The 20,023-nt window shown below is 38.5% G+C and overlaps 1 protein-coding gene across 1 annotated transcript in view; it reads left to right on the forward strand.

Moving 5' to 3' along the window:
• Window positions 1-20,023, forward strand: part of celsr3 (cadherin, EGF LAG seven-pass G-type receptor 3) — a 238,500-nt gene that overhangs the window by 48,864 nt on the left and 169,613 nt on the right. The window contains 1 exon segment of the mRNA XM_051949438.1: window positions 1,496-1,784. Within this exon segment, the coding sequence (XP_051805398.1) occupies window positions 1,496-1,784 (289 nt within the window).

The raw sequence follows: 20,023 nt of genomic DNA on the forward strand, positions 1-20,023 counted from the left end.
GAAAGTGCACGCGGTGTGAATCCTGTGTGTATATATGCAGGAGCTGTCATAAAAACACATGAATCTATATGCTCTTACTGTCAATGGGAATAAATCTGAACCAATGACCCAAACAGCAAACAACAGCAGTAAATCATCATTTCTGGAGAGGTGTTTTTACAAAGCAAAGCAGCACAAATTTTTCAGGCGAGTGAATGAAGATGGATATCTGGACAATGACTCTGTACTGTCACCAAACTAATTCAGTCAAAAAATCTATAATCAATTACTTTATCTTTGGCACCCTTTATTCAGACCTACTTTTTAAACTCTTATATGTGTGAGACAGTAATATTTGGAGGCCAGTCAGTACTTTTTTGTCATCCTAAATCTTTTGTCTCATCTGGATTATGATGATTTGACAGCAAGTGGACGATGTCGACACAGATTTTGGATTGGAATTGAGGTGTACCCTACTAATAGAGATTTGATTTTCTGAGGCTACATCTTCCCGTCTTTCTATATCTGATTGTCTGCAAATGTATTACTACGACATGGTTATATAAGCATGATGAGGTTTTAGCATTAGCACGGTACCATGTAACTATGGTTCTAAAATGATCCTGCTGACATGCTAAAAGGCTTGTGCCATGTGAATGTAGATCCAGCTGAACAATAGACTGTATTTATAGATGTAGATTTCAAGCCGAAACTTTTCAAAGCTCAGTACGGTGACTTCAATTGTCGATATCTCAGCTCTGCCTGACTCCTCTTCACTCCAGAATAATTGAAAAATGAAGCAACGATGTGGAGTGTGAGTAAATGGTAGTCAAGCCATGCAAGCATCTTTTTTTCTGGACTGTCCTGTAATGGCACTCATCAGTTATTTAAAGTAACATCACCCTCAATTCTGCATAATTTTAACCATTAATATGATTTAAATGTGTGACTGAATGAATACATTAGCCATAGAAAGCAAAACTGTTTATGTATCATGGTGTAATTGTGTTTTTTCTGCTGTAAAGTTGGTCATTATAACATGGAGGTCAATGGCGACTGATTCATTTCTAAAGGCGGCCTCAAGTGGCCCTTTGAGGAACTGCAACTGCTTTTTTTTTACTGTTTCTTTTTTCCTCCGCTTCCTTCATTGTCCCTAATTTTGTAGAATTTCTCTTTAAAGATGTGAAAATATACGCACATTATAAGCGAAATAGGTTGCTTAACTTGCTAGTCAAATTTGAATGGACTCATAATGGAGTATAGCCTTATGTGCTTTTATGGCATGGCTTACTGGAACTACTAAACAGAAAAGAGAAATTCAAAATGTTAGTAGTGCTTTCACTGCTCTGACACATCAATGCTATGAAGTTTCTGCTATAGTGAGAGGATAATGAAAGAGATAGTCTGTGAGAAAATATGCTGAACAAAGACACCTAGCGCCACAGAAGCTGATCCGACTGGGGAAAATTCTTCACGACGAGCTGCATGTTTCATCTTTTCCCTCCTGTCACTACAGGTTCTGCCGTTTGACGACAATGTGTGCTTGCGGGAGCCCTGCCAGAACTACATGAAGTGCATCTCGGTGCTGCGCTTCAACAGCTCAGCCCCCTTCATCTCCTCGCCCTCCATCTTGTTCCGGCCCATCCACCCCATTGCCGGCCTTCGCTGCCGCTGCCCCGTGGGTTTCACGGGCGATTACTGTGAGACGGAGATCAACCTGTGCTACTCCAACCCCTGCCTGAACGGAGGAGTCTGTGCCCGCAGAGAGGGAGGATACACCTGCATCTGCCGGGAAGACTACACCGGTGAGTGGGGAGGAGAGAGAGGTGTTTGTTTGGCTTTGGTCAGGATGAGCTGGCATAAAATCTTGCCAGTTCAGCTGATTTTGTTGTGTTCATATGGATGTGTGTATCTAAGAAGTGGTAAAAATTGCAGTAAACACAAATGAAGAATAAATCTTACTGAATTCACCAATATTATGGATGGATCATTAGGTTGAAGAGCCATATTTCAGGCTAAAACTAATAGAAATAACCCTCATGTAACTGGATGTGTCCTCTGTCTTTCTAGTTGGCTCACTCTATACTTGCCTTACAGTCGGCTTTAACATTGACCTTTTCAGTGCACCTTGTGACAACATTTACATCTTAGATGTAAAACCTTCAGGCACTTGGGAGCTATTGTGCAAGTTAAAATGTCAGCACTAAAGTGGCCTTATGGTATCACACAGCTTAAATAGGATTGTTTAAATCTGCTTAAAAGTGTGGTCAATACTATCTTAAATTATTAAACACAGATGCAAAATGTGTCAAGTTAAAATGATGTGAAGTTGTCAATGCAGTTGTCACAAAGGTGGAAATTGGCTATAGAGACCAAAACCAGGCTTTAAAGATGTTTCTTTCTGCTGTAAATTTAGACCTTGTAACATTGAAGTCTATGAGGACTGACTGGTTTTGGAGGCAGCCTCAAGTGGCCATTTGAGAACCTGGAGCTGTGCATCTGTTTTAATTAAGCAGCACTTTGATGTGACAACGTTTGCAGCTTTGGTGTAAAACCTTCAGGCACTTTGGAGCTATTGTGCAGATTAAAATGTAATGTGGCCCTATGCTGTCAGAGTTTAAACAGGAGCCTTTAAAGCTACTTGAAAGTGAGATCAATGCTATCTTTAATTATTAAACACAGTCAAGTTAAATCAATGCAAACATTTCAGTTTTATACATATTTCTAAGTTCTGTAATCCAGCTTTATCTACAGTGACTGCATTGGATAGAATCAAAGGAAAAGTAGAAGCCAAAAAGTCAAAAAATATACATAGTATTAGAATATTTATCAATTATTATTCATTTTTACACCTCCAGTTGTATCTTGTCATGGGCTTCAATCTGAATTTTTCTGAAATTTTACTTCTATCTCAGAGAGCTGTTACTTTTTAACCCCGTAAAACTCAAAACTTGGTTTGAAAATCGCATTATCTTTAACAAGAAAAGCACTCAGAGAGTGCAGTACTCTGGCAAGGCTGTTCAGTTGACCTATCATGTGTCTAAACTTAGAAGCATCTAGCTGGAATTGGGACAAGCTCTTACGGTGTTTCCTGAAGAAAGGAGTGAAGGACAGAAAAAGGTGAATTTGTGTTCAAAATAAGGCTGACGGTTGAATGTAAATTAAGGCTTTGTGAAACACCAGAAGTTTCACCATTGTCTGGCTGAGGTTTGCTACATTGCATGACCTAAATATGTCGAGGGCGGCAGGAATTGATGGGACTAAGAAACACCCCACAGTTTAATCAATTGTTCCTTGTATATTTCCAACAGATAAATCACAGTCAATTTGTAGTAGGTAGGTAGTAGTAGATCGTCAGTAGGTAAATGACACAGTGTTCACGTCATGGTTACAGAAGTGCGGTGCGGGCAGCTTTATCTTGCAATGGGAAATCCTTAACAAAGTCATGGATCCAGACTATAAGCCACATCACTGCCAAAATCTAGTCACTTGGCCCTTGTGTCACTTCTGACTTTCCCTGAAAATTTCATCCAAGTCCGTTTTTGAATAATGTTTCACACAGACAGACAGACAGACAGATTCACAGATTCATAGAAAAACTGGATGCCGATCGTCACATACACACGTGGACAAAATTGTTGGTACCCCTCAGTTAAAGAAGGAAAAACCCACAATTCTCACTGAAATCACTTGAAACTCACAAAAGTAACAATAAATAAAAATTGATTGAAAATTAAATAATCAAAATCAGCCATCACTTTTGAATTGTTGATTAACATAATTATTTAAAAAAACAAACTAATGAAATAGGGCTGGACAAAAATGATGGTACCCATAACTTAATATTTTGTTGCACAACCTTTTGAGGCAATCACTGCAATTAAACGATTTCTGTATTTGTCAATGAGCGTTCTGCAGCTGTCAACAGGTATTTTGGCCCACTCCTCATGAGCAAACAGCTCCAGTTGTCTCAGGTTTGATGGGTGTCTTCTCCAAATGGCATGTTTCAGCTCCTTCCACATATGTTCAATGGGATTCAGATCTGGGCTCATAGAAGGCCACTTTAGAATAGTCCAACGCTTTTCTCTCAGCCATTCTTGGGTGTTTTTGGCTGTGTGTTTTGGATCGTTGTCCTGTTGGAAGACCCATGACCTGCGACTGAGACCAAGCTTTCTGACACTAGGCAGCACATTTCTCTCCAGAATGCCTTGATAGTCTTCAGATTTCATCGTACCTTGCACGCTTTCAAGACACCCTGTGCCAGATGCAGCAAAGCAGCCCCAAAACATTACTGAGCCTCCTCCATGTTTCACCGTAGGGACAGTGTTCTTTTCTTCGTATGCTTGGTTTTTGAGTCTATGAACATAGAGTTGATGTGCCTTACCAAAAAGCTCCAGTTTGGTCTCATCTGTCCAAAGGACATTCTCCCAGAAGCTTTGTGGCTTGTCAACATGCATTTTTGCAAATTTCAGTCTCGCTTTTTTATGAGTTTTTTTCAGCAGTGGTGTCCTCCTTGGTCGTCTCCCATGAAGTCCACTTTGGCTCAAACAACGACGAATGGTGCGATCTGACACTGATGTACCTTGGCCTTGGAGTTCACCTTTAATTTCTTTGGAGGTTGCTCTGGGCTCTTTGGATACAATTCGAACGATCCGTCTCTTCAATTTGTCATCAATTTTCCTCTTGCGGCCACGTCCAGGGAGGTTGGCTACTGTCCCGTGGGTCTTGAACTTCTGAATAATATGAGCCACTGTTGTCACAGGAACTTCAAGCTGTTTAGAGATGGTCTTATAGCCTTTACCTTTAAGATGTTTGTCTATAATTTTTTTTCGGATGTCCTGGGACAATTCTCTCCTTCACTTTCTGTTGTCCATGTTCAGTGTGGTACACACCTTTTCACCAAACAGCAGGGTGACTACTTGTCTCCCTTTAAATAGGCAGACTGACTGATTATGAGTTTGGAAACACCTGTAATGTCAATTAAATGACACACCTGAGTTAATCATGTCACTCTGGTCAAATAGTTTTCAATCTTTTATAGAGGTACCATCATTTTTGTCCAGGCCTGTTTCATTAGTTTGTTTTTTTTAAATAATTATGTTAATCAACAATTCAAAAGTAATGGCTGTTTTTGATTATTTAATTTTCAATAAATTTTTATTTATTGTTACTTTTGTGAGTTTCAAGTGATTTCAGTGAGAATTGTGGGTTTTTCCTTCTTTAACTGAGGGGTACCAACAATTTTGTCCACGTGTGTAACTCCGCTGTTCCTTGGCGGAGTAATAAAAATCACCAAATTACACCTTTTATCTGAACTAGAAAGTGTAAAAACAGAAAGAATCATTGTGTTTTGGGGTTTTTTGAGCTATTTACCCATGACGTGCCTTTTTAACTCTTCAATTCAATTTTATTTATATAGCGCCAATGACAGGTCAGATTGTCTCAAGAAGCTTTACAGAACCCATTTGTCAGTAAAATTATCCAAACCTAAGCTTAAAAATGTGATTTTTCATCAAAAACACTTCATTCTGCTTGTTTCATGTAAACATTTGCAGAAAATAAAGTATTTGCACTAACCAGATACTGTAAAAAACAAAACGGTTGCACTCATCTCTGCAACTGTGAAGCTATTAGTGACTCAACCACAACCAAGAGTCACATGGCAAAAATTCAGGGACTTTTTGGCTGAACTGCAGTGTTTACACAGAGCAGATAGGAGACAAGTATGGAAACAAATGAGAAATGAAAGTAGTCAGTCTATCAATATGTCATTTTTTCATTACTCGTAAAACTTGTGGACTCTTGGAAAAATGTTTAGTCCTAAATTTTAATTTTTGATAAAATTAATAATCACTCAACTTAATTTTTCCCATTTTTGTTGAGTTATGGCATTATAACTGTGTTGCACTGCACAGAAGATATGTTTGACATCTCTCTGCTTCTAGTTATGGTTGCGGTGTTTCCATAGAGGTGCAGAAGCATAAAATACCCAGACACTGCTTGGAGTTCAGAGGGTTAAAAGTGGATGTTTATGATTCAGGTATTTGTGATGATAAATTAGATTGGTTATTGGTATGTTTGTGTTAGGTAAGCATTTGAAATGGAAAAAAAGACGATGCTGCATGTGCAGTTTTCTATGTTTCGTGTTTGTGTCGTAATGTAGTCTTTAACTCTACCCCTGTATACTGAAACTGTCAGTGCTTTGTTGATATCCCATGTTGACCTCTCATTTGATCCGCTCTCACTTTTGTCGTGTCGAGCAGAACAACATGAAAGAACACATCCTGCCACCTGGGACAGCTTCATCTTTCTCCATTCTGCTGGTTACTTTCACACACACATGCATCCACACAAAACAACCAACTCCTCCGCCGCCACCAAAACCCCCTGATCTTTTTTTAATTTGTTACCTTTCTTACTCAACTTTACCCAATACCCCAGACTCATTTCAGACGGTCTGCCCTTTTTATTCCATCCCTCCACACCGCAGCATCACTCCAGTTATTGAGTCGATGCAGGAGAGCAGAGATGTCGTGAATGTCAGCATTCGTGCATCTATCTGGGGGATATTTCCACGTTGCCTTTTATTTCGAATCAAAAGCGAGCTCGGGGAGTGAAGTTATTCTTTCATAAGAGAGGCAGAGTGTTTTCCAGACTCCTGAGACAGATGGAAAGAGAGATAAGGAGGAAATGAGCAGCGGAGAAATGGTGGTAGAAGGAAAGCAGAGACTGAGTGGGAGGGAGATAAAAAGTAGAGTGTGATTGGAAAGTGAAAGAGCGAGTCGGGAAAGTTTAGGTAATAGAGAGAAGTGTGACAAATAGAATGAAAATATGTAGGAGAAGAGGGTGTAAAATCACAATGAGGAAGAAAGTCATTGATAATAAAGGATTCCCTTCAGATCGCTGGATTTAGGGTGAAAAATTAATGAAAAACTTAGAGAAATCTTTGCTCATGAATACAAAACAGTGATCTTAGATCTCAATGTGACGCATTTTCACCAATGGCTGATTTACCATTAATATCCTGAGTGACCAATGCTAGTTACTTGACTGGTTAGCTGGACCTTTTAGATTAAAACATATACAATAATGGTGCAGCCACCGTGGTTTTAGCTAGGATGGTGAATGACGTGTCTCTGATCGCATATTTAAATCAATATCTGTGATTCAGCAAAAATAAAAAATAAAAAATAGGTGATTTTCCAGGAATGAGGTAGGAAACAAAACAATGGAGGTTAGGTTTTAACAAGAACAACAACTACAACAGCTGCTTTGACTGTAACTACAACTATAACAGCAATATCAAAACAAACTTTATTTCTATAACTTCACCTTTGAAATTATAGAAGTAACTTCAAAGGTGAAGTTATTTGAAGTCGCACACGGGGGAGTGCAAAGATGGCACTAAGATGGCAATCCCCTGTGTGCGATGTTGTGTAGCTCTCTGAGTCAAGTTATAATGGACAAATGTGTAATACTCTCACGATGTGCAATAAATATTTTATAGATTGTTGTGTTTTTTTAATCTATTTATGCTAACGTCTGTATTTAACTTTCATTTATTTAAACTTTAGTGTGAGTTATTTCAGGGTTCTTGTTTCTTTTTAATTGTTGCTAAACTATTATTATTTTGACTTGGAGTTACGTACAAGAATTCCAATGTACCTGTACTGTGATGTACCTGTGCAAATGGCAATAAATTCTATTCTATTCTATTCAAAACTGGAGTTACTACGTGCTTTACAGAACATTAAAGAAAAAAACAACAATAAAACATTTTTAAAAAGACAGTACAACCTTAGTAAAGACTGTGCAAACCTTAAGAAGACCAATGAAAGAATAAACTTTTATAAAAATGAAAGTAACCGAGCTGTTCTAAAAGTTAAGGGGAGCTTGTTCTAGATTATCGGGACTAAAACAGTAAAAGCACAGTCCTACTTAGTTTTAAACCTGAAGCATGAGACTTTTAACAGTACCTGATTCTTAGATCTCAAGGATCGAGGTGCAGAATATGATGCTTAAAGGTCAGAAATGTGGAATGGAACCACACTGTTCAGTGTTTTAAAAGTAATCAACAGAATCTTAAACTGAATTCTATAATGAACAGGATTATCATTGTTGATAGTCCAGACAAGAGAGAATGAGGGCATCTATAGTATGCTCATTGATGATTCTGGGAAGAACTGATTTGATCTTTGCAGTGAGTTGTTGTCTTAATAAAACTGAGATCAAAAATTATTACCAGATACTTGTTGCTGGTATTATATTGGTTGATAGTGGTCCAATGTGTGCGGTGATATTGTGGGAAACAAGGAAGATGGGTGAACAAACAAAAGGCAGTTGGTGATGTGGGAAAAATAAGTCCACAACGGAAGAATGAAATCCAAAAGAACCGAATCCAAACAATTCTAAAGACAACTTTAATCAAAAACTTACTTGAACAAGATAGACGTGTACAAACCAGAGACGGCTGGTGGTCCAGGAAAAGTATTTCCATTACAGAAAAATGAAATCCAAAGCAAAAACTGAATCCAAAAGTAAAGTAAAGATACGGGGCCTGAGCAAACAGGCAGGTGTATTTGAGGTTGGCAGACAGGTGGAAAACAGGAAGGTAATCCATGAGAAAAGATGGGAATGAAAACTAAATACACAAACCAGATGCAGGCAAGGAGAGTAGCAACAGGATGAAGTGACAAAAGACAGTGAAAGATGCAAGGTTATTTATCCACAGACGACTGATTTATGAGACAAGACACAGCTGACACTGATTATGATGACCAAAAGAGGAAGAAAGCAGTCAAAGGGAGGATGTTAAACAACAGGAGACACATGCGGGCTGTGTTCGAAACCCTCCGCTCATTCCCTCCTCCCTGTCTAGGGACCTAAAAAGTGACCTATTTACAAAGCTTGCCAGCTGAAGTAACACTTTTTGACACTACTCGAGTCTCGGAGCGATTAATTACATCACCGCTGTCGCTCAATTAAAACATATCAGATCAATGCCAGCTATGGTAATGAACCGAACTGCATTTTTGTGATAAATTCATATTATGTTGTATATGTGCATTTTCCTAAATTTAGAAATGAAAGGCATTTTTTCTTTGTGTTGATACATTGTTCTTTTTCTTTTGAACATGTTGTGATTTATTATTTTAATTTTAATATTTCTGTTACATAACTCATGGATTTGTGTTATGCCTCTTGTCAAACATACATACATACACACACATATAGAAAAGATATATTATCTAGAAACAAAGCAAAATTTGTCTTAACACTATAAATGAATCAGAAATCCATTGAAATACCACCAACCCTCAGTTTGCCATTGGTACATCGGCTGTACATTATTTTTCTCGGTGCAGTGTGGGGAAACTTTGACTGCACCCTTAGGATTTAACAACTGTAACTTGACAATCAGACAACACTACAAAATGACTGACTTCTGACACAACCGAAGACAATGATATTTACAAAATAAAACAAGAAATAACTGACGAAAATTCAAGATCACAACGCACAGGAGTAGGTACCTTTATTCTCCTCTCAGAATGACGATAAAGTTGCTTCTGTGCACAAATGTTTGGACATCGTCTATGTTGCATTTTTAGCCATAACTATTATGTGGTCACATAAATTCTGAAAAACATTTAGTTTCACTCATTTTGCATATTGCGGCATGCAATGTACCTGCTAACACTTTGAATGTATGCTGGTCTTAAAACAGAAAATGGCAAAGCAGATTCATAGGAGACAAAAGGACGAGAGAATAAATGAAAGGAATGAGAAAAATGAGTGACATATGGTACAGAGAAGGTCGAGACAAAGATGGAGGGAAAGTAATGAGCAGAGATAGCTGTAACAGCAATATGAGAGATGAGGGAGGTGGATGACTTCACAGGGAATAACATGGGAGGAGGGCTGCAAGGGGAAAACTGAGAGAGAAGTAGGGGATGAGAGGGGAGAGATGGAGCGAAAGGAAATCAGACAGGTTCTGGTTTAATCGTTGTTGTGCTTTTCCTGCGTAGGCGTCAGGTGTTGCGGTGTCTCGTCGACGCCCCTGGGTTAGTGGTAGGAAGAAGAGGAAAGACGATGAATAAATGGGGACGAATTGATTCTGCAACACATAGAAATCTCCTGACGTCTCTCAACCAAGTTCGCTCTATCCCTCAATTTTTTCCATATTTTTTTCCATCCAGCCCGCCTTTATCCCTCTCCTCTATGAGCTCTTTGTGGCTTTGAATTGATTTTCCTTTCTGAAACTCTATGGATCCCTCCCACAGATGGGAGCTAAGCCCAGGGTTTTGACCCAGACTGAAAACTTTCTTTCTCAACCAAGGGAGGAATGTTTTTTGCAGCTTCTGACAGATCTGATTCAGGCTGTTTCTTTGAGGGCCTTGCACAAGGTGTTTCCATCCAGGTAAAATTGGATCTTCACCTCCTTTGCTTGTAAGACAAAGTCAGGCTTTATTACATGTAACTTCAGGCTAAATCCTCTCCACATTTCACTTTGAAGGAGGGTTTTTACAGCTGGCACAACTCTAGATGCTAACACTGCAAAGATAATGGCGTGAAAAAATGCATCTACAGGTGGCATGCACTGTTCAACTCCCCAGTGTTAGTCCAGGCTTTAAATCAAATTCTCCAGTGTGTTACAGTCCATAATAGATCAGTTTTTGCTTCATTCACCATGAAAAGCAATTTAAGGTATTGATGTTGTGTTAGGGGACTTCTGACTGACCAGTGCTACGGAACTGTTAATGTGGCAGTGGACTTTCTGAGCGGGAATAGCAGCAAAAACTGAGTAATTTCTCATTTATTATTGGTCCTGCTGCAGCTATGACTCATTTTTAGAAGGACCCTAAAGCCTGCTCAACAATTTTATTATTTACACCTGAGGTTTCTTTACTGTGACATCCCAGCATGTCTCCTGTGAAAACCAAACATTTAAGGCTTTGCATTTGCAATCGTATTTTGAGGTTAAGGTTAATTCAGTTCCCCACTGGTGTTCCTGTGACTCACTGTGGCAAACTAAAGGAAATAAAACAGCTCTAGAGCAAAGTCCAAATAATAAACTGGAACCATAAATGTAAATTTTGAAGCATCTGGACAAACAGAATCATGAAGTACTGAAGCATCCAGATAGATATCACTAAAAATACTGCCAACAAATGAGTGCATCTTTACAACAGTAACATCTTCCTTTCCTTTAATAATAACCTTTAATTACACTACCGTTCAAAAGTGTGGGATCACCCAGGCAATTTCATATTTTCCATGAAAACTCACACTTATATTCATGTGCTAACATCAGGGTTTTCTAATGATCAGTTATAATCTTATTAGTTGCTCCATTATTTACTGGCTACAGAACAGCTTCAAATTTGTACATGTACATGATATCCACCACTTTGGTTTTTGTGTCTCTGCTGTGTGGAATCAATTCAATCAATCAGTGTAACTCTTTCAACTCCATGCAGTTTGTGGGGGTTCCTTGTGGGCTCATTTGTTGTTGCAATATAAAGTCCTGCACCTCTATGGAAACAGCACAACCATGGGATCACAAACTAAAAAAACTTATGGTTGATTTTTTTCATTATTTATTTTACAACGTTTGAAAAGCTGAACAACATTTGAATCCCAGAATCAACTTGTAAAACAAGTTTACAAGTGCCTACAAGTGTTACTGATATTAGAAAAAAAAAATTTCTACATCCATCCATCCATTATTTATACACTGCTTTATCCTCATTAGGGTCGTGGGGGGCTGGAGTCTAGGACTACATATAGAGACAAACAGTCACACTCACATTCACACCTACGGATAATTCAGAATTACAAATTAACCTCAGCATGTTTCTGGACTGTGGGAAGAAGCCGGAGTACCTGCAGAAAACCCACACATGCACAGGGAGAACATGCAAACTCCATGCCGAAAGAGCCCGGGAAAGCCAGGACACGAACTAGGGATCTTCTCGGTGCAAGACAACAGTGCTAACAACTGAGCCACTGTGACACCCCAGCATTCTAAATACTACAAATAATTTTACTACTTACATTTTTAATCCGTGTCCATATGTGGACACAACTGTTTACACAACCTGCAGTTCAACCCAGTTCAGCCTTAAAGTCCGAGATTTTTTTTATCACCTGACTAATATTCACAGCTGAGTCACTAATGGATTCATGGTTTTGATAAGATGTGGAAATTTTTCATTATTTATTTATTTTTACAGAATTTGGTTAGAGCAATCATGTAATTTTTGGTGATTTTTTTTCTATGGCACATTTAGTAGAAGTCATTTTTGTGAATTATCACAACTTTAAGCTTCAATCTGATTAAGTTTCCTGATGGAATAGCTTGTCATATGTGATTAATTTAGAAAGTTGAAAATTCTAAATTATTAATCCTTTGTTTTTGTTTGTGGATCTGGTAAATTGATCATTTCTGTGATTCGGAAAGTAAAGCAGTGTTCTTAAACTAAAAAAGTAAAAATAAATTGAAATGTTTGAACTAATTATTTGCATTAAAGAAGCCTGTTTTTCCAAAGGGACTCACTTTAGAGTTTATCGAATGTAGCAAGGAAATCATATTCCCTCCTCCTGGTGTGAAGCTAAACTCCACCGAAGCTTTGCTCTCATATTCATAAAAATTTCAATATTCCTAACTGCGTGCGCTCACTTCTTTGACAAACATGCTAAGCTTGCAGCGCGAACAAGAATGTGCAACATTTATTAACTCTCAAAACAAGGAAAAGACCTCAGTGGTGTAAAGAAAAGTTCCCTGTGGACAGTGAATCCTAAAGCTGGAGATAACAGTAGGCAGAGAGAAAGGATATCTGATCGTTCTGACAAACTTAGAAGTAATTCAGACTCAGAATTGATATAGAGAAATGCACATTATGCAGATTATAGTAAGATATAATTCAGGGAGGATTCGCCTCAGAGAGCTACAGAGAGGAGATGAGAGACAGACGGAATGCTGGATGGATGCAAACTAAATTAGTTTGTGAGGAGATAAAAAGGGGAGTGGTGAGCAGAGAGGACAGATAGAAATGAAATCTGCTGCTTGTTGTGAAGTGATTTGTACTTCACACTGAGAGACAGAGAGGCAGTAGGCCAAGGTGGGATTAGTTTTAGATGCGATAAATCAGATCGGCGTGCTGCACCGAGAAATTTAATCCAGCTGATAGGTTGGGGGAAACGGATCACAGACAAAGAGCAAATTAGCAGCGAGAAGCTTGTGAAGAACAACGCTTAAAGTGAGTTTCAGCTCTTTGAAGGAGGGGGTTTGAAAGTTAGAAGTAGAGAGGAGTGGGAAGAGCGACGACATTTAGTGAACTGCACAGAGACTGAATTGGTTTGGTTAAGAAGAGAGAATGAAGTGCAGAGTGAATTAGTTCGGGGAATGAGATGAAGGAGGTGGGTGATGAACATGGGAAAAGAGGTGATTAAATTTTTGGGGGGTTAGACAAACAGGAAATTATAGAGGCACTATAAAAAAGATATGAATCAAAGTCAAAGATAAATTCCAAAGACCTGCAGGGAGGGAAAGAAAAGGGAACACGTATATAGAAATTGAGAATGTGTTTTGGTTGACTTTGAGAGTTTGTGAGAAAATATGAGTGACATGTCCCTGATATGCATGCAGCAATTCTACAATTTCATTTAGCAGACATTTTTATCCAAGGCAACATACATTTGAGAGTAGATACAACACAAGCAAGGATCTAGTCTGGATGCTTTTTTTTAATCCATGGATTGTCTTTCTTTAGAGCTTTACAGTAAATTTTAACTGAATTCTGCTGCCTCATCAGTGTGCCTCATAAAAGAAGTAAAAATCCCTAATTGTTTTGTACATTTAAGATCAGAGAACATAAAAAAAGAGCATGAATTATTTGGAACCATGGAACTTGGTGCGTTCATTTGGTTTCTTCGTGTGATTTACAGATTTTTACTTGAGATTTCATGAACTGAATCATAATGCACCAACTCATTTTAGTTGCAAGTATGATCAGTAAACTTTAATTTGAAGTAACACTTGCATCAATTTGGTAAGAGGCACACTTCATCCTACTACATTTCTGCACGACTTAACTTTATTCTCAATCACCTGCAATGAAAGAAACCTATTTTTCACCTAATTGGCAACAATATGACACAGTAAGAAATAGTTCCACTTTCAAAGAGCGGCAAAGTCCATTTTAGGAGGTGCAAACTGTGATGATTTCCTAAATTTAACCAAACTGCAAATGAGAATGAAACTTACACTGGAACCATCATGTTCCTGACTTAACACAGAGCTTGAAGACTTTCCTTCTACCTAACAGCCTTGGCTGTCAGTGAGAAAATATGTTCCCTTCACAACATAAATGTAAAGTCAGCTTTGTTGCACAGTAACTTAATTTTCACGATTTTGCGGCATGCAGCATACAGCTAACCAGATTATTCGTAACATGAACACACAAATTGTTTCAAGAAGAGGAGCTCTGCTATAGCTACTCAATAAAAAAAAAAACTTTAAAAAAAGGTTAACCCGTTGAACTTCAGTGTCCCGCCGGCGGTACACCTACTAATTTGCATAGGAATTTCAAGAATGTCCGACGGCTGCAAACGCGATTATACAAACACTATACGCCGATGGAAAGCTTAGATTCTCATGAATCCGCCGGCATAAACCACTTTCAGATGTGATTACCACAGCGGGTAATATAAACACATTTGTCCGACAAACAACGAATATCCATCCATCCGTTCTCTATACAGGGCTTCAACGTACACAGCGCGACTCGCATTTCCGGGTTCATTATTACACACAGATGAAAATATTCCACAAAAAACGGCCATAATCCAACCTTGGACATCCAGACGAAACAAGCCAGTAAACTATTTTGTCCAAAACATGTCTTGAAGCCGGTATATAATCCACGAATCGGTCGTTTTCAAGGAAATGCACCTCGCGATGCGCGTCCAATATTCCCTGTATTTCTTGTCATATTTTTTATTTACAAATAGAATATTAGCGATTTTTTGTACTGAAAATGGCTGGAATTGACTGCAGCTTTTAACCCTGAGTGATGCAAATAAAATTGCAAATTTCTTCCTTCCCTTGGTCACAAAAACATGCCTGTGACAGGTCCTGCTGTTGATAGTTGAATGCCTGCATCCATTTCAAAGTTATAACTGTTAAAATCATCCATCCATTATCTATACACTGCTTAATCCTCATTAGGGTCATGGGGGGACTGGAGCTTTTCCCAGCTGATTTAGGATGAAGGCAGGGAACACTCTGGACAGTTCACCAGTCCATCACAGGACTACTTTTAGAGACAATCAGTCACACTCGCATTCACAGCTACGGACAATTTAGAGTTACCAGTCAACCTCAGCATGTTTTTGAACTGTGGTAGGAAGCCAGAGTACCTGAAGAAAACCCATGCTGCACAGGGAGAACATGCAAACTCCATGCAGAAAGATCAGGAAGGCCGGGACGTGAACCAGGGATCTTTTAGCTGCAAGGCAAAAGTGCTAGCAACCAAGCTACTGTGCAGCCCTTGTTAAACCCACACATATGAAACAAAACACGCTATCCCCATGCCTTCAAAAAAAAACTTGTATCATATGTTTCTGAAAAAATATATTGTGGGCACTGAAAACTTTAATTCATGATGCCAGGGCCAAAAATCCCTTTTCATTTTTGGGGGGGACAGTAAACAGTAAAATTTCAGAGAGTAATTCCTGGGGGGAGATGAAAAAAATTGCTCTCTCCCTCTCTCTCTCCTGCTCCTTTGGAACTTGCCTTGCAGGGTTGAGCCCTTAGCATCTTATTAAAAGTAATAATAGCAGTTATAGCATTGTTCTGTCTTAGTGCATATTCTACCTGCATACAGGTTTTTCTATGTTCAACCAGCAAAATCAACAATTTTATTAGGTGGAAGATGGAAATGATACACTTTTATGACCATATCTAACAGAATTTCTTTGCACCCTGCTCTAATTTTCACTTTAGTCCATCAAAGTAGCTTTACAAGAAAGTGAAGCTCAAAATAAGTTAGTCATTAATTTCCTCTATAGTTTTGATTCCAAAACTATAGAGGAAATACCATCAAGAATAATCCAATAACTACTGGACTAGCTACTAGCCTACAAAAATATTAAAAATCTTCAAAATCTGAATATCTCTATAGAAACAAATCTAATGTCAGTAAAATATAAATTGGGCTTATATCTGACATTAATATCCTGACAGACGTTTTTGAAAATCCTGTCATCTATATTTCCTTCCCTCTTTTCCCTCATCTATTTGAGCCTGTTAACGATCATAAGCTAGGCTATTTTCTTACCGGCATGCTGATTTAAAAAAAAAAACCATTTACACATTAGCATAATTTCTCATCCTTTGAAAGATCATCGTGGAGTGTTGGCACATGAAGCTGCCGGTAGCCCAGCACGCTGGAAGCGGCGTGTGGACTAAACCACTTGAGGAATTAGGGGGGGGGTCATAATCTTTCAGCAATTAAAAAATATAAAGTTTTACGTTTATAATTTGCAGTGCTTGTGTTGTGCTTTTATTAAACATTATTATGTTATTATTCAATTGTTTTTGTGTGCGTACAATGATTTTTTTGGGGGACAGCTTTATGGAAGGAGGGGGACACGTCCCCTGTGCCCCCGCCCCAGGATCTCTGCCTATGCATGATGCACACAACAGTTCAAGAGTTTGGGGTCACTTAGAAATGTCCTAATTTTTAACAGAAAAGCATTTTTTTAAATTAAGATTACGTTAAATACAGTCTAGACATTGTTAATGTGGTAAATGACTATTCTAGCTGGAAACAGCTGATTTTTAATGGAAAATCTAGATAAGGGTACAGAGGAACATTTCCAGCAACCATCACTTCTGTGTTCTAATGATTCATGTTGAAATTCTAATCGATGATTAGAAAACCCTTGAACACAAAAAACTTTTGAATGCTTGTGTATAGGGGTAGTGTTTTAAGTCAAACTATGATGTTTTTCAACCAATATGTATTGTAGTCTACTAAAAGTACCAAACAGCGTCTGACTTTCAAAATAAAACATGCTGTCAACTCGGAACACACAGGACAGCTTCAGAATCCAAAGCAGCTCCTGTTACGCTCACTTACATGCCTATTTACTGGATCACACACAATGGATCATTTTGATTAACCCTCATCAGTACATGTGGCAAAACCTACTTCATCCGTACACTTGGGGTAAAGCCGTACCCCAGTAGTATTTCATCTGTTTCACATTTCTGTATCTGTCCTTTTTCTCTAGATTCATATTTTCCTAAAATGTGTGTCATCTATAGATACAAATATTAAAGAAACAATGATATTACTATTGATTACAAATGTGTATTGCTTACTATATTAGTGTAAGAACTCCTGAACTGAAATGAAACACAATGTAACTGAAGCTGTCATCACAAGAGCAACATAACGCAAACATACATAACAGATGCACAGTCTGGCTGGGGTCTGGCTGGGGTCCCCATGGACCCCAATTGATTTTTCTATTTATACACCACAAACCTGGTTGGAATCAAATAAGCTTTGGTGTATGTGATGGCAACTATGTGGGTGACAACTGCCTAAAGGGACTGAAAAATCCAACTTGTAAATTTAAAAAATGTGACAAGTTATATATACCTAGGATCCGTGGGGACCCCAGGTGTACTGATAAGTTAAACAAAAACAAATCAATGACACAGCTGAAATCTGACTGGACACTGTAAAATCATAGATTATTGTTTTGCACTTACAGGAACCACCTCGGCCATCTGTGATGAAGCAGAAAAAACTCACGCCTTTCTAAATATGTTCCCAGAGGCAGAAATAAGCCATGAAATCAGAGCGATTACTATTAAGCTAATCTAAGCTAATTATGTACTTAGCAACTTGCAACTCCTACGTAAAGCCAAGAACTTTGATGTTTTGGATTAATTCTTTTGCAGAAGCAGCGACATTTTCCAACTTCTAATCCGATGGGTGACTTAGAAAGCGGACATATTTCTATTTTATTTAATCTTTTAGATTAATGCATTTAAATTAAGCTCTTGACTATGAAAAATCAAACACGTCATTTAATAAAACTAATGAAAGAATTAATGAATTAGCCTTAGTGTTGATATGTATCGTACACAGTGTTTACCAAGAATTACACAGCTAATTATTGTGAAATTTATTACAGCACGGTCACAAGACGATTACCATTTACTGTGTAGAGAGTGGAGTAGTTTAATGTCAGCACAGAAAGGAAGAAAAAAAGACAAATGAAAACTCAAATAATTAAAGACAGATAAGACTTGGTATGCCAAGAAAAAGAGTGTCAGAGACGAGCCCTTTAGTGATAAGACGGTGGCAATATTTGAGGAAAGACTGGGGAGAGGTCGCGGAAGGTGGAATTAAGATTACTTTTCATAACGGGAAAACGGCACGGCATGTCTTCTAAAGAGAAAGAAGACATTTGAAAAAAGATAGAATGGGAATAAGAGAAGAGGTACAAATGCAAAAAAGAGAGGGTTAAACTGGAAAAGAATGTTTGTAGGGGAAAATAAAAACCTGTCTGGACAGTGGGGGAGGTAGAGAGATAATAGCATAAGATGGATGTAGAAGGCGACGTGAGTTCCAGAGGTCATTCAATAGAGTAAATTATTGTGTATGTAAGATAAAGTGTAAAGTGTCCTCCAGAGCAAGCTTGATTTTTTGGATGAGTTTTTGGAACAGATGGTGTAGGAGGAGAGAAGAGGAAACAGAGACATCTAAATACATAATAGAGTCAATTTGAAAACGTGCATGTTATATAAAGGAAATGCACTGCAGGGGACAGGATTTGCTGAGTTGAGTGGGATAAATGCATTAAACAGTGTGAGAGGAAGGAATGAGGAAGCTAAATTAGTTTTTGGGACGATAAGCCGGGGAGCAGCAGGAAGGAAAAGGGACAGAGGTGAGGGAAAAATTGTGCAAGCTGATGCACCTCCAGCCTCTTTCTGCTGTTACTTATTAATGTACACAATCTGGTTTTCCTCCTTTGAGCACAACCTCAATCTTGTCAGCTGCTTATTGAAGTAATTTGTAGTGATGCTACGACTTTCCATTTGTGCTACTTTCCCAAAGTCTAACAGAAGCATGGAATCACTTTTATTTGCCAAGTATGTGAGCACATACAAGGAATTTGACTCCGGTATTTTACAGTACCCTCTTGTACTCGACAAATAGAAAAACAAATAATAAACATAAATTATGTAACAAAAAGAAAAAAAATATATAAAAAAATACCAGCATAACTTTAACATTACGTAATAAGAAAAATTAACATAACGTAACATGACATGACATGACATGACATGACATAACATAACATAAAATAACCTAGTTTAAAGTGATCAGTGGAAATGGTGGAGCTTATGTACATTATACACAGATGTAGATAATTTTTATTTACACAATGTATACAGAATGTGTTTAGTTATAATTTTATTGTTTATAGATCTGTTTGTTGAGGTTGTGGATGTTTATGTTCATGATTCAGACTGTGACTGGTTTCAAATGTTCATCAGAGCAACAGCCTGTGGAAAGAAACTGTTCATGTGTCTGGTGGTTTTGGCGTACAGGGCTCTGTAGCGCCTGCCGGAGGGGAGGAGGTGAAACAGGTTGTCCAGGGTGTCACGGATCTGCAGTGATGTTGCCTGCCCTTTTCCTGACTCTGGACATGTACAAGTCCTGAATGGAGGGCTTGCTGGCACCGATGATTTTTTCTGCAGTCCTGACTGTCCGTTGCAGTCTGTGCCTGTCCTGCTTGGTGGCTGATCCAAACCACACAGTGATGGAAGTGCAGAGGAAGACTGGATGATGTCAGTGTAGACCTGGATCAGCAGCTCCTGTGGCAGGTTGAACTTCCTCAGTTGGCGCAGGAAGTACATCCTCTGCTGGGCCTTTTTCCTGATGGTGTCGATGTTGGACTCCCACTTCAGGTCCTGGGAGATTGTGGAACCCAGGAACCTGAAACTTTCCACAGC

This window comes from Acanthochromis polyacanthus, chromosome 6 (genome assembly GCF_021347895.1).
Source record: "Acanthochromis polyacanthus isolate Apoly-LR-REF ecotype Palm Island chromosome 6, KAUST_Apoly_ChrSc, whole genome shotgun sequence".
NCBI classification, from domain to species: domain Eukaryota; kingdom Metazoa; phylum Chordata; class Actinopteri; family Pomacentridae; genus Acanthochromis; species Acanthochromis polyacanthus.